This window comes from Dermacentor variabilis, chromosome 3 (assembly GCF_050947875.1).
Source record: "Dermacentor variabilis isolate Ectoservices chromosome 3, ASM5094787v1, whole genome shotgun sequence".
Lineage (NCBI taxonomy): Eukaryota > Metazoa > Arthropoda > Arachnida > Ixodida > Ixodidae > Dermacentor > Dermacentor variabilis.
The window spans coordinates 198,163,103-198,177,722 of NC_134570.1; the positions used below are offsets into that span (position 1 = coordinate 198,163,103).

At 46.3% G+C, this 14,620-nt stretch overlaps 1 protein-coding gene across 1 annotated transcript in view; it reads left to right on the forward strand.

Moving 5' to 3' along the window:
* Positions 1-14,620, forward strand: part of LOC142576590 (caspase-7-like) — a 103,287-nt gene that overhangs the window by 7,940 nt on the left and 80,727 nt on the right. Inside the window, exon 2 of the mRNA XM_075686778.1 lies at positions 2,021-2,264. Coding sequence (XP_075542893.1) covers positions 2,021-2,264 — 244 coding nt within the window. The remainder of the gene's footprint in view (positions 1-2,020; positions 2,265-14,620) is intronic.

Below are 14,620 nucleotides of genomic sequence, written 5' to 3' on the forward strand. Positions count from 1 at the left end.
CCATGTGCTGCTGTGTTTGGTGAGGAATGTGTATTTATGTCTGGATGAAAATACTAAATGTTCTGGTGATGGCACCATGATGGCAGTTAAGGTATTGTTGAGATCCATGCTGTGCAAAGACTGAATAGAAGATGCATGGTTAATCTGCATCCCAGTGCTTCTTTAAATGGTGCATATTGAAAGCATCCACACAGGTCGAGTTGTTTGTATGTAGGCATTCTAAAAGTAGGGCATTGTTATTGAATTGAGCAGAGCTCACCTGCCCCGTATGTTTGCACAGAAACCTCCGCACAACGATCCCAGCTCTGCTGCAGCAGAATCATTCGAGACGGCCCTCACTTGCATCGGTTTCTTCTCCTTGAGACCCTAACAAGTGTTCGTCATCCTTTACGTTAACATAGAAGCAAACATTTGATCATGGCTAATAGTTAATTCTCAAATTGAACATGAATCAAATGGCATATACTCTTTGATTCATATTTCAAGTTTCAAATATTCACTCACCCCTAGTAAATACCAATTATGGGAAATTGAGAAATTTTTTCCTTCATCTGTTTAAGGGCTTTTGCATACCTGAAGTGACATAACTGATGCCTTTCAAAGTATTTAAGCGAAAGATAAAATTGTTTTGTTTAATAAGTAATTCATTTATTCCCAAGGCTTCTTTAGCTATTTGTTTTATATTCATTAGACAGTTTTAGGTACACGTACGTAGAGACTTCACATACGCAAACGTGAAAAGCCTATGTACCTTACGTGCACGCTATCTGAAATGCCTTTAGCTACACGTTCGCGACGCACGCCAAGACGGACCACGTCGCTCCATCTATCGGGAAATGTGAACACGGTGGTAGCCAATTCAATCCTGTCGCCGTGTTTCGATGCAAGAGGCCCGCTACCGCTTGTTCGTGATCTTGCGAAACTCCAGCACGAAGCTGTCTACGTGCGCAAGAAACGCACGCGAAGAATTGAATCTCACGTACGTCCGTGAGACCAGCGCGCGGCCGCTACGTTCTACGCATGCGCACTGCTTACACTTAGAAGCTCTACGTACGCAAAGCCTCTACGTATGTGGAACTAAAACTGTCTCTTATGCTAGTTTTATTCACTTCATATTATGACCGTTTGTGGTCATGTGTCTGGGCCCTCCTGACATGCCACTTCAGATTAGATCTTCTGAAGCGTATGCTTTCTCTTCGTGCTTGTTACATCATTTTTCAGGAACTCCTGTAATAGTGCAGTCAAGAGGCAAGAAAGTTGATATCACTTTGCAGCCTCTGCGTGCAAGGACAGCACTTCTTTAGCTGTACATGTGAAGGAATTTATATGATCCTTCATGGTACAAAGCACCGAAAGAATGGCAACATTTTCCAAGCATGCATTTTGTGAAAATAACTCGCTTCAGTTTAGTGAATCTTAGGAAGATTTGAGTGCAGAGGCGGAATATATTTCACCTTCAAGTGGCCAGTAAATCAGTAAATGTCCTGAGAGAAGAAAGTGACAGGGAGGACCCCAGGTAAAAATAATAAAATTTTCTTGTGGTGGTCACCCACAACATGATGCCGGCTTGAGACTGTGCCCTGTACAACAGCCTCAGAAATAAACAAATCCCTCTGAAGTAACTGACTTACTCTGCACATAATTTTGCATGAGTGCCCTTTTTACACACCATCCAAAATGCGCGAAGTGTTTCCCGACCGGTGCAACCACAGAGTGAAGATGTAAATGCTCATGACCACAAAGAGTGAAGTCTTAGAGTCTCTTCAGTTTCTTGCCTCTTTATTGCACCACTGCAAGTCCCACGTTTGGTTTATAAGTAAGCTTTCGGGCCTCCACCCGCATATTTTCTTATCTGTTTACATATTTCACTAATTGATTGAACTGCTCATTTTTCACCAGAATTAGTATATTTCAAGCTGACAACTAAGGCACAGCATGTGCAATACGCTGGGCATGATCGGGCCAGTGTTACATTGTTAAAGACCGCAACGCTCCACGTTTCCCCACTGGCTTCTCACAGGAGATGGAAGGCCTGGATGAACGCAACCTGGCCCTGCTGCAGCGGCTTCCCAAGAGGGGGCCGCTGGCTTTCGACCGCTTTGTTGCCATCCTTCGAGAGAAGCGCATGTTCCAGGCAGTCACCTTGCTGACGGGAGAGGCTCCGCCGGAACCACCTGTCCCTACTGTGGTGCCACCCCCTCCTCGCTCGACTCAGGCTTTCGGAGGTGGTGATGCTCGTCTGGTCATTGACTCTGCTCAAAATGGTATTTATTTATTTGTTTAATTTTTCAAATACCTTCAAATTCCCATAGGGCATCACCAGGGTGTCTACCAACAGGGAAAACCGGGAATTCTCGGGGATTTTGAGTAGTCTGGAAAAACTTTGGGAAAACTCAGGGAACTTGTGCCGTGCCTCTATAGGGAAAATTAGCTGTAATCTTATTCAAAGGGTCGAAAGTCGTGGTAATGCTGGCTCGAGTAACAGACAGCAATCGTAATGAATCGTCTTTGACACCCTGTCATCGGCTGGAGGAGTTGCCAGTGTACAGTTAACGACCGACTTTCCCGATTCCCGATAATTTGGACGGCTTTGGATAATTTCCGATTCCCGATAATTTGCACATCAATGTATCAGAACGTCTGAAATTTCGGATCCAAGAGCCCTTCGCCGTCAGATTCTCCGGACTTCTTGCCGTGACCACAGGTTCGAAATGGCATTAATCAAAGCCACCACCGCTGCCATTTTGATTACCTCGCCACCTCGAACCGGCGCTCTCTCATGCAGATCCTGTGGCAACACTAGGCCTAGCTGCTTCGACGTTCGCTATGAAGCTTCTTGCCGTTGGGTGCCGCATTTTTTATTGAAAAAATTCGCTGCTGTCAGTAATGGCGTTGACTCCGCCTTTGTGGTCCTCGTGATTGGCTTAGATGCTTGGAAAGCACGGTGCGTTGCATAATGCCTGTTCCCAAAAGTCAGCTTTGCCTCTATGCATAAATGTTACTTGGTGAAGCATACGCAAAAGTATTGCAGTAAAGCATAACAAGTGTGGGAAGGGGCTATTGCCACGGGACACAGTATGTAGTTCTTAATTATACACGCGCACCAATATGAGCACCAATATGCCTAATACGTATAGCGACAGGCATGTAGAGCGTTTTCGAATGTGCCTATGACGAATTGAGCCCTTAAGGGCAGTAAATGACATGCATTTATTTTTTCCAACTGGCCTATTTTTCGGACGTTTTCGCGGCCCCTAGGGAGTTCGAAAAATCGAACGTGGACTGTGCAGCTGACCAAGAAGATGCTTCAAATGGTCCGTGGGGCAAACGAGTGGTGGAAGGAGGACAAGAACATAAAGGACCTAAGCATTGGGGAATGAACGGGAAAGGAAGCGTAATGCCGCCATTTTGAAGGAGCTTGAGCTCAAGAAACAAAATGTTGGCTGATGCCGAGATGGAGGTGTCCCTCATCCAAACCAAAATAAACTCTTTAAAGCAGTGAAACACAACACTGAGGTGTCGTGCGCGGGATGAGAGTATGTTAGGAGAGTTAAGGTTGACTTACAAGCTGTCGAAAGACGATCTCAATTGTGACAAAGTTCGTGCCTCATACGACTGAGCTTGCTATAACTTGAACGAGATATCACACCGCTCTGACCAAGAGAACGTACGCATCACCATCGACGGGACGACCATAACACCAACCACGCAAGCACATATCCTGGGTGTCATCTTCCAGAACAATGGCAAGGTGGGGGCGTCGATCGACAAAATCAAAGTTTCAACAGAACAAATTTCGAACATGATCAAAAGAGTCACAAACAGACAAAGGGGATTGAAGGAGGACGATGTACTGACGCTTGTCCAGGCCTTCTTGACGTCGCGCATCGTTTACGCGGCACCGTACCTCAAGTTACTGAAAAAAGACAGGGACCAGTTGAACGTCATTATACGAAAGGCAACCAAGATGGTGCTGGGCATTCCGAAGCATTCTTCGACCGACAAGCTTCTCGGCATGGCCAAGCACAACGTCGTCGAAGAGTTAATAGAAGCTCATCTGTCTAATCAAAGAGTTCGACTCAGTCAGACGTCGGCGGGACGTCGCGTTCTTGCCAAGTTGGGCTTGCAAGAGGCAGAGCGGAAGGAAACAGGGCCATTACCCAGGTTGTGGGTGCATAAAATCCACAGTAAGCCACTGCCTAGAAACATGAGGTCGGGTCGTAACGACGGCCGCAGAGCGGCTCGTATAGCGGCTTTGACGGACACTTTGGGTCAAATAGTAGAAGAGGAAGAGGGGGTCACTCTCTCCACAGACGCTTCTTTACCCAAATTTTCATCGAAAGCAACGCTGGCAGTTACGACGCGGGATGTGCTCGTAACCTGCGCCTCCATCAAGACGTCTTTTCCAGAGGTGGCAGAAGAGGCCGTGATAGCGCTAGCACTCGTGCAGCCCAACGTGGAAAGAATTGTCACCGACTCGCAAAAGGCATATAACAACTACAGAAAGGGGTGGGTGTCTCTTGCGGCACTAGATATTCTCAAAAGTAAACGCGACGTACCTGAAAGGAAAGTTGAGTTAATATGAACACCGGCTCACTCTGGGCTGGAGGGCAACGAACTTGCCCACCAGTTCGCCCGAGAGATGGAACACCGGGTTGAGGAAGGTGAGCCACAGTCCATATTTAGTTACAGAGACATTACGAACCATTATAAGACGGAGAGGCGCCGTTACCCCGATCCTCACAAATCGCTTAGCAGAGAACAGCAAGCGATCTACAGGCAAATACAAGCAGGATCCTTCCCGCACCCTTACTTTCAAAACAAGATGTACCCGGAAAGGTACGAGGAGGATTGTAATTTCTGCAAAACTCAGTTAGGCACGCTCCAACATGTCATTGGAGTATGCGATTTCATCAAGGCGATCCCCCCACCTCTTACCTGCCCCGCTACCCTACCCCATCCTTCATCCACCCTTACCGAGCGATGAGAGACCTTGCTAACCAGCACTGCCCTGGAAGACCAGCTCGTCCTGATCTCCAGGGGCCAGGCGGCTAGGGAAGCATATGGGTCCCGTGAAGAGGGAACCACTTCCATCAACGGCGTCTAAGAAGATGTCGAGCTCGGCTCAATAAAGTTGTTTCTCTCTCTCTCTCTCTCTCTCTCTCTGCGCGAGAACTGACCCGCCGCGCAGAATCGGAGACCACCTTTTCAAGTTCCGAACTGCTGGTTCAAAAAACACAAGAACGCTTGGTCAGGTACAATGACATCACCAAGCACTACCAGCTAGGCAGGTGGTTACTGCCCCCACCTCACCCCAAACTGAAACGTAGCCAGGCAGTCATCTGGTGACGACTGCAGACACAAACCTTCCCCAGTCCGATGCGATTGCGGCACATTTTCCCCGTGCAATACCCGACTGCTCTTTGCAAATTATGTCAGGAAACTAGAGCGACGCTCTTACACATGTTGTGGGAGTGTCGTGTTACATCAGTTACAATGGCAGTAGCTTCAGAGGCGCTTGCATCGAAGTGGACCGCCACTCTGCGCAGCTCCAACCTCAAGATGCAAGAGTGGGCTGTCCAGCAGGCCCGAGGGGCGGCGACGAGGCAAGGCCTCGAAGTGCCCTTGTGGGAGACCTGTGCCCAGGTCGTCAAACATTGCCAGATTTAAAATAAAGTTGTTTCCATCCATCCATCAGTTGATAGAAATGTCTCATATTTAAAAATATTTGCTTCTGTAGGCATCTACTTTTTATTTGTGTTTGAGAATGTCAGACTCGATTTGCATTTTTTTCAAAGACATCTTGTTTGCTATGCCTTTTACTAACCCCTCCCTTCTGTTCTTTTTTTAAATAACGTAAACACCACTCCTTAGTATTCAAATTGGATTAAGTTGATTTTTAAAATTTTTTTTCATATGCTTACTAGAGAGTGACAGCATCAGGCGATATGGTTTCAGCCCGTCTTGACAGAAAACAAAGCACTGCATCACTCCGGGAATTTCGCAAAGCCACTGAGGGAAAACCTGGAAAACTTGGGGAATTTGGAAATGTCAACTTGGTAGACACCCTTATCACAGATGAGAGTTGCACAACATGTTCATATATAACAGGAAATATGGCTGTTATGCATGAACAAAAAAAACATATATTTCAACATACACAGGGTTCTCAAAATTCAACTTTATGGTGTGAGGGTACCGGGCTGACACCAGGTGGTGTAGAGTCGCAGAGACGAGAGGGTAGGCAACTGTGTGTGGCAGGCAGGTAGAACATAGAAGGCGGGTGTGCGTGGTCGGCATGCGGGGAGCACACAACAACGAACTGAGTGAGTGAAGTAATCGGCTGTGCAAGCCGTGTGCGGTGGGACGAAAGGCAGACTGCGTGTGTGTGTGTACGCCGAGGATTTCCCGAAATAAAGAACGTACTTGACAAGGGGTGGCTCCTCCAGCTGGACCTAACATGGAGGACCAAGAATTGTCTAGTGCCACCCAGCCAGTTGCGCAGCCTCTCCTTCCTTCTTCGATTGTCCAAGGACTGTTGGGTTCGACCTCTGGGACCACAATGGAAAGGGAGAAACTTGCAGCTGATATAGCTCAAATTCTGCGCACCACGCCACTCAATTACATGGTTAGGCTGGACAAGACAACCTGCAGAGCTAGGCCCAACGAGACAACCGGTGCGGGGCCAGCGCTAAACATCAAAGGTGCGCCCATCCTACTGCCAAAATTCAGTGGCTACCAGGAGCGACACTTGCTGCAAGACTTTCTGGAGAAGTACTCATAGTACTGCGATATTGCGAGGTCCCCCCTGACCACCTTTTGCAGTTGCTTCCAGCAGCCTTGGAGGGGTCAGCCAAACAATGGTGGCGCTTTTCAGGTGCGCACCCCAACTGGTAGTTCTTCACGTCCGAATTTACCGTGGAGTTTGCTACCGTTGAATACAAGTTTAAACTAATAGCAGAGCCAGATCAGCGCACTCTGCAGAAAACCTCAGGCAGTTCGTTCACGTCATTGCCAATACTATGACTGTATAGCAGAGCCTGTTTCTGATGCCAAAAAGGTGGAACGCATGTGGAGACAAATGCATCCAACATTCCAAGACCTAACAGCCAGCATGAGCTTCGCAAACCTGCAAGAAATGGTGAAGGCGGCCGGCCCTATCATGAAATGTGCTTGGCATTGCCTGCGCTAGGCACCACTGCATTGCACAAGGAGCAGCTGACTTGGCCTTCGTCTGTTCATCTCCGCACACCACTACAATGACCAACCAAACCCTCCTGGCTCAGCAACAAGAGTAGCAGCTGCAGCCTGCGCCAGTTTCGGCTTCTGAGTGTCCGCAGTCAACGACACTTCACGCTGAAGCCCCGGAGTGGAGTCCCTCTCCTATGCCATTTGCTCGCGCGCCGAACACACGGGGCAACTACACTTCGGTACCGCAGCAACTCGGGAGAGCGCCTCAGAACTTCGGGTTTCAAGCGACGCAAGGTATCCCTCAATTCGAGCTGCCAAACCGCAGTATCATGTGTTGGCGATGTGGCGGTTTTGGCTACATTGCATGTCAATGCGCTGCTTGCTGCTAGACCACACAGCCAACCCTGTTGTTTTCACTGCAATTCCTCGAGCCACCTACAAGCAGATTGCCTGGGAAATGGACGAGCTTAGCCGCTTCTCTGGCTGATGGCTGCGCGACGTACCTGCAAGTGTTCGGAACAGCCGGGAAATAAAGAAACACTACTTGAACTGTTGATTGGTAACAGTATCCTTTATGCACTCATGGACACTGAGGCAAGCGTGAGCGTAACAGGTAGCCGTGCCATCGCAGTGGCCAAGTGCCACTGCGATGGCACGGTAATCCTCCAGGCAAATGTCAACCTGACTCGGACAAAGTGCGAGCAGTTGCAGAGTTCCCATGTTCTAAAACAGTCAAGGAGCTCCACATGTTTTTGGGCCTTGTGGGATACTACAGAAATTTTATCCCCTGGTTTTCTGACAAAGCCAGACCCCTGACAGCTCTCCTCAAGAAAGGAGCCCATTGGGTTTGGGGTTCTGAGCAACAGACAGCATGCAAGACTCTAAGGCTAATGCTGACAGGAGAGGTGGCTATGGTATTGCCTGACCTGAACAGGCCTTTTGTGATTGAAACAGATGCCAGTGGCACTGGCATATCGGCAGTGTTGTTGCAGGAAGTCGAAGGTTAATTCAGGCCTGTGTCATTTATAAGCAGGACCCTCAGCACTGTTGAAAATAACTATATGTTCAAATAATGGGAATGCCTCGCCGTGGTGTGGGCTGTTGATAGATTCCAACCGTATGTAGAATTCACATCATTTGAGGTGCATTGTGACCGTGCATCATTGGCTTGGATGTTTACAACTGAGCAGACATCCTGCAGAGTTGGACGTTGGGTGTTGAGATTACAAGGGTTCAAGTTTACCATAAGGCATCATAAAGAGCGGGCCAAGGTCCCAGCGAATGCATTAAGCAGGTGCCCCATTCCTGCTGCTGAATCTGCTCAGCCTTGTTTGACGGAGGACTGGTTTCCAATCGAAGTGCAAGAGTCGCAACGAACCATTCGTTTTGAACTAGCAGCCCCTGTTGACATGACTGATGTATCCCCACTCACCGACACTGCAAAGTTGTAGTTGGAAGAACGCAAGGATCCACTGCTGCTGCAGCTGCTGCAATACTTCTGGCCTGCTACCAGGTCTGGCCTGCTACCAGGTGATGCTGAAGAGTCCAAGAGGGTACAGGACCTACAGCGAAATCTTGGAACAATCGTATCCTTATGTACACGGTCGGTGAACATAAGGTCACCTGGCTTCCCCAACACTTACGAGACATGGCACTGGAAATGGAGCATGATCACCCCATAAGCGGGCATTTAGGCTTTTTTAATACTTTTAAACCTGTGGAGAGCTGGTTCACATGGCTCAGTCCGCTCTGATATCTCCCGTTACATCCTCAACTTCCAACAGTGCCAGGCTTTCAAACCTCACCGGCAAAAACCAAAAGGACTGATAGACAGTTCATGGGCCACCCACCCAATGCATCAGCTAAATGTATACCTTATCGCGCCACTGCCCACAACCCCTCAGCTCCGGAACTACATCCTGGTGATGCTGGACAACTTCACGAAGTTTTTGGTCCTTTTCCCATTATGTGTACCTACCTCCAAATTTATCATTGATAAAATGATCAATGTTTTTTGCTGGCATAGTGTGCCTAGCTCCATCTCTAGCGGCAATGGCAAACCATTCATAAGCAAACTGTGGAAAGGCATTCTCCAGCACTAGGGAATCAAGGAGAGCCACACAGTCTCATACAGACCAGCAGGACAGACTGTGGAATGCCATAACCCAATGGTTAAACAATGCCTGGTGGGCTACTTCACTTCCCACAGGGACTGGTACAAAAAGCTGCCTGAAGTGGCATTTGCAATGCGGATGTCTGAAAGTGTAGTTACTGGCTTTACGCCTGCCTTCTTGTGTTATGGGCGGGAACTACGGAACCCGTGGAGCCATCACAATGGGACACCTGGCACCGAGGTGGCCCCTTTCGCGCCTCATGCCCTAGCTGCTGAACTGGATGTGTACCTTCGAGATGCCTGGGCCTTTGCACAGGACCACCAAACTTTGGCAAAAGCCAGCCAGGCAAAGTATTACAACAAAAAGCGCACTCCAGCTACCTTCCAGTTTGGAGACTTGGTTCTCCGGGACACGCACCCGCTAAGTAAGGCAGCTATTGGCTTCATAGCCAAGTTTGCCCTTCCATGCACAGGGCCATTTAGAGTGAATGCACACATTGGATGCAACACCTACAGACTTGGAGACCCGGTTGCAGGGAAACAGAAAGGCCTCGCTAATGCAGACCAGCTGAGCCCTGATCATGTGCTTTGGAAGCTCTCTTCACAGGATAAACAGGGGGGGGATCTGTGAGGGTACCGGGCCAATGCCAGGTGGCCTAGAGTCGCAGGCACGAGACGGTAGGCAACTGTGTAGAATAGGCACAGGACGGCAACCAACGGTGTGTGGCAGGGAGGGAGAACATTGAAGGCGTGTGTGCGAGGTCGGCATGCGGGGAGCACGCGAAAGCGAACTGAGTGAGTGAAGTAATCGGCAGAGCAAGCCGTGTGTGGTGCAGCGGGACGGAATGCAGACTGCGTGTGTGTGCGTGCGCCGAGGATTTCCTGAAATAAAGAACGTACTTGACAATGGTTTTCTTAAAGTTAGGCACTGTGAAGCATGCGAAGACCACCTGTGCAAATAAGTTATGTGGCCAGGGGGACACAAAGTCAGATGATAAATGTCACTGTCAGCAGGCCAATTAACTAAAATTGAATAATTAAGTTTTGGTTGATTGCATTAAGGGGGTATGTTTGTATTGAAATGTTAGAGGCAGTCGTGTCTCTGCACAGTATCAGTTTGAAGAATCCTTCTAGCATGTCTGTGCTGCAAGATATCAGACTCCAAATTTTTTTTTTTTTTCGAATAATTATGCATGCAAGAGCGTTAGGATTGGCGCAAAGCTCCTCCCTGATGTGACGCGACTCTTGTGTGTGGTGTCTGGTCTGACAATTGGGTGGAGGCATTGACAAAGATGATAATCATCCGCCTTGGTGAGCAGCAGTCTTGATTTCAGTGATCCTAACAAAGTACAGACAGGATATGGCACTTGTCCTCTCCATACTTCTTTTGTGTATGTGTGTTAATTTGCGACCCTCCTATAACAGTGTGTGTGATGTTTGGGCTGTATAAGACAGTGAGGCTTTTAGCTTAAGGAATAGTGTATAAACTATAACTGGGTTACATGGTGGAAGCAAAGTATATCAACAGAATATGCTGGCAGCTAGGACGAGGCTGCCTCAGTGTTCTCTGGATATGACAACAGCCAATGGCGATTAGCTGCTCAATATACTAGACAGGTACACAAGCAGATCACTTGCACCAGCAGTGCTGTGAACATAACGGCACCCCTGAATGTGATCGCTTTACTTTGCTTACAAAAAAATATCCCTGAGCTTGTCATCTAGTGGGATTCAAACCAATGACTTGCAGGCTTCTGTAGGCTGAAGCCCCTACCTTGCCAAATGCCTAGTTGTCATCAGAGTACTAATGCTTGCACAGTGTTAGATCAGTCAGATCTTTACTGCGTAGCTTAAAATGTGAAGGGCACACATTGTGGAGTTTAGAATTCAGTGATGTGCGCCTGTTACCTCATAAACTGCTGATCCCCATTCCTGTTGCCGTGGACAATGCTTGCCTCAAGCTGACTGCTACTGTCTGTGCTATTAAGAACTAAGCAAGCTGCATACGTGGTCACTGAAAAAAAACAATTCATATTGTTCCTTGTGCACAGAATACAAAGTACAAGCACTAGCTTCTTATGGAGACTGCACAATAAATAGACTGAATTCATGAGAAGTTTCACTGCGCCATTGCTACCACAGAGCAGGCAGGTAGTATATGCAAAGGACTCTCTTTAAATGGAACCTCAAGGAACCAGGGAAATTGGTTCCATTTATCAGGAGTTCCATTTACTGAGACACAAAGCTGAATACAATTGCACGAATGCGATTCCCCTACATCCAGTCATGATGACCAGGAAGTCGAAAGCTTCTATGAGGACGTGGAATCGGCGATGGGTAAAGTCAAAACAATATACACTATACTGATGGGCGACTTCAATGCCAGGGTAGACAAGAAGCAGGCTGGAGACAAGTCAGTGGGGTAATATGGCATAGGCTCTAGGAATAGCAGGGGAGAGTTATTAGTAGAGTTTGCAGAACAGAATAATATGCAGATAATGAATACCTTCTTCTGCAAGCGGGATAGCCGAAAGTGGATGTGGAGGAGCCCGAATGGCGAGACTAGAAATGGAATAGACTTTATACTCTGTGCTAACCCTGGCATCATACAAGATGTGGACGTACTTGGCAAGGTGCGCTGCAGGGACCATAGGATGGTAAGAACTCGAATTAGCGTAGACTTGAGGAGGGAACAGAAAAACTGGTACATAAGAAGTTGATCAATGAGTTAGCGATAAGAGGGAAAATAGAGGAATTCCGGATCAAGCTGCAGAACAGGTATATGGCCTAAACTCAGGAAGAGGACCTTAGTGTTGAAGATATGAACAACAATCTTATGGGCATCATTAAGGAATGTGCAATAAAAGTCGGTGGTAACTCCATTAGACAGGATGCCAGTAAGCTATCGCAGGAGACGAAAGATCTGATCAAGAAACGCCAATGTATGAAAGCCTTTAACCCTACAGCTAGAATAGAATTGGCACAACTTTTCAAGTTAATCAACAAGCGTAAGACAGCTGACATAAGAAAATATAGTATGGATAGAATTGAACATGCTCTCAGGAACGGAGGAAGCCTAAAAACAGTGAAGAAGAAACTAGGAATATGCAAGAATCAGATGTATGCGTTAAGAGACAAAACCGGCAATATCATTACTAATATGGATGAGATCGTTCAAGTAGCTGAGGAGTTCTATAGAGATTTATACAGTACCAGTGGCACCCGCGACGATATTGGAAGAGAGAATAGTCTAGAGGAATTCGAAATCCCACAAGTAACGCCGGAAGAAGTAAAGAAAGCTTTGGGAGCTATGCAAAGGGGGAAGGCAGCTGGGGAGGATCAGGTAACAGCAGATTTGTTGAAGGATGGTAGGCAGATTGTTCTAGAAAAACTGGTCACCCTGTATACGCAGTGCCTCATGACTTCGAGCATACCGGAATCTTAGAAGAACGCTAACATAATCCTAATCCATAAGAAAGGGGATGCGAAAGACTTGAAAAATTATAGACCGATCAGCTTACTGTCCGTTGCCTACAAAGTATTTACTAAGGTAATCGCAAATAGAATGAGGAACACCTTAGACTTCCGTCAACCAAAGGACCAGGCAGGATTCCGTAAAGGCTACTCAACAATAGACCGTATTCTTTCTTTCTTTATTGTTTCCTCAGACACAGTCTAAGAGAGGGCCGAGGCTAAAGGCGACAGAGCACCTGACAAGGGCCCCGGCCCCCTTGCATATTATACACAGACAAAATATATCAACAAAGTTCAGTCAGACAGACATCATAGATTCTGACAGTGGGCAATATTAAAAAGGGGAACTAGACACTGCTGGAATATAAAGTCAGCAAATAATTGGTAAATGTCTGCAACATAAATACAACAATTGGTAAATAATGTCTGCAACATAAATACAGAACACAGCAATTCAGTTACCAGCCAGCACGTTCAACAACATCATTCATAGCCATGGCACTCATCACAAAAACCAAGACACAGAAACCAAGCACAGTTTCACTGCCATGTATCAAAATTGCTGTAGCTGAGAGGAGCATGGCAAGGGAAAACAAAGCGCACTTTTTGAGGTAATTTACAGTAATGAAAACATAATGGCACTGTTCACAAGGAACTTCCTACAGTATTTCTTGAATGTATGTACACCTTTATTAAAGTCTACTTGCATATCTTTTGTGTTTGGTGCATTGGTTATTTGGAAAGATAATGCTTGCCTTCCATATTTGGTTCTAACTTGCGGCATTTTTCGTTTTGGGTTTCAGGTACTGTATGAACTTGAGCTGGGCACTGCGGAAATATGTAACTTGTATTTATTGATCCCTTGCAATAGCTTATAGTACACCTGGTCAGCCTTCAACATGTTATATTTGGTAAATAATGGCTGTGTTATGAATATCTGCTTGTTGCCTTTAAAATTTTCCAGCATGTGCAAAATTTGCTTTTGTAATACATTAAGTTTGTAGTAGTTAATAGCTGTTGTTCCCCAAGTCAAGATTCCGTAGCTCATTCTAGAGTAAACCAGTGAATAATATAGTGTCTGCTTTAAACGTTTGGGTATTAGATGTTGTACTTTGTAAATGCACCCAATGGTGCGAGACAGGCTTGATTTTAGTTGATTAACGTGAGTATTCCATGAGAAGTTGTGGTTAAATCAGACACCTAAAAAATTTTGTTCGGTAACCTGTTCCAGCAAGCGTCCTTCAAATCTAATGTTAACCGGGTTCAAGCGATTTCTTTGAAGCCATGCAGATAACTGTATTAAGTAGTCATTAACAGACGTCTCTAACATTGCATGGTTTCTCCGGTGACAAAAAGATTAGTATCGTCTGCATACATTATTAATTGCAGGGATCCATGTATTGCTATAATATCATTTATATAGATAAGAAAGAGTAGGGGTCCCAGAAATAACCCTAGGGGATGCCCTGTTTTACTTCGAGTTTGCTGGAGGACCAATTGTTAACACGAACATATTGATAATGTTTCTCTAGATAACTCTGGATTAGTTTTAGTGCCACTCCTCTAATACCATATTTTTCTAATTTCCTTAACAAAATATTATGTTGAACTGTGTCGAAGGCTTTGCTGAAATTTATAAATAAGCCAAGAGTGAGCAGATTTCTTCCTATATGTTCAATTATCTTATCCTTTATGTCAATGAGAGCAATCTCTGCTGATTTGTTTGCTTGAAAGCCATACTGAGCTTCTGTTATTACTCGGTGCTTATTAAACAAACTGCTTAGCCTGTGATTGATGACGTATTCAAATACTTTTGAAAACACTGTCAGAACTGAAATGGGC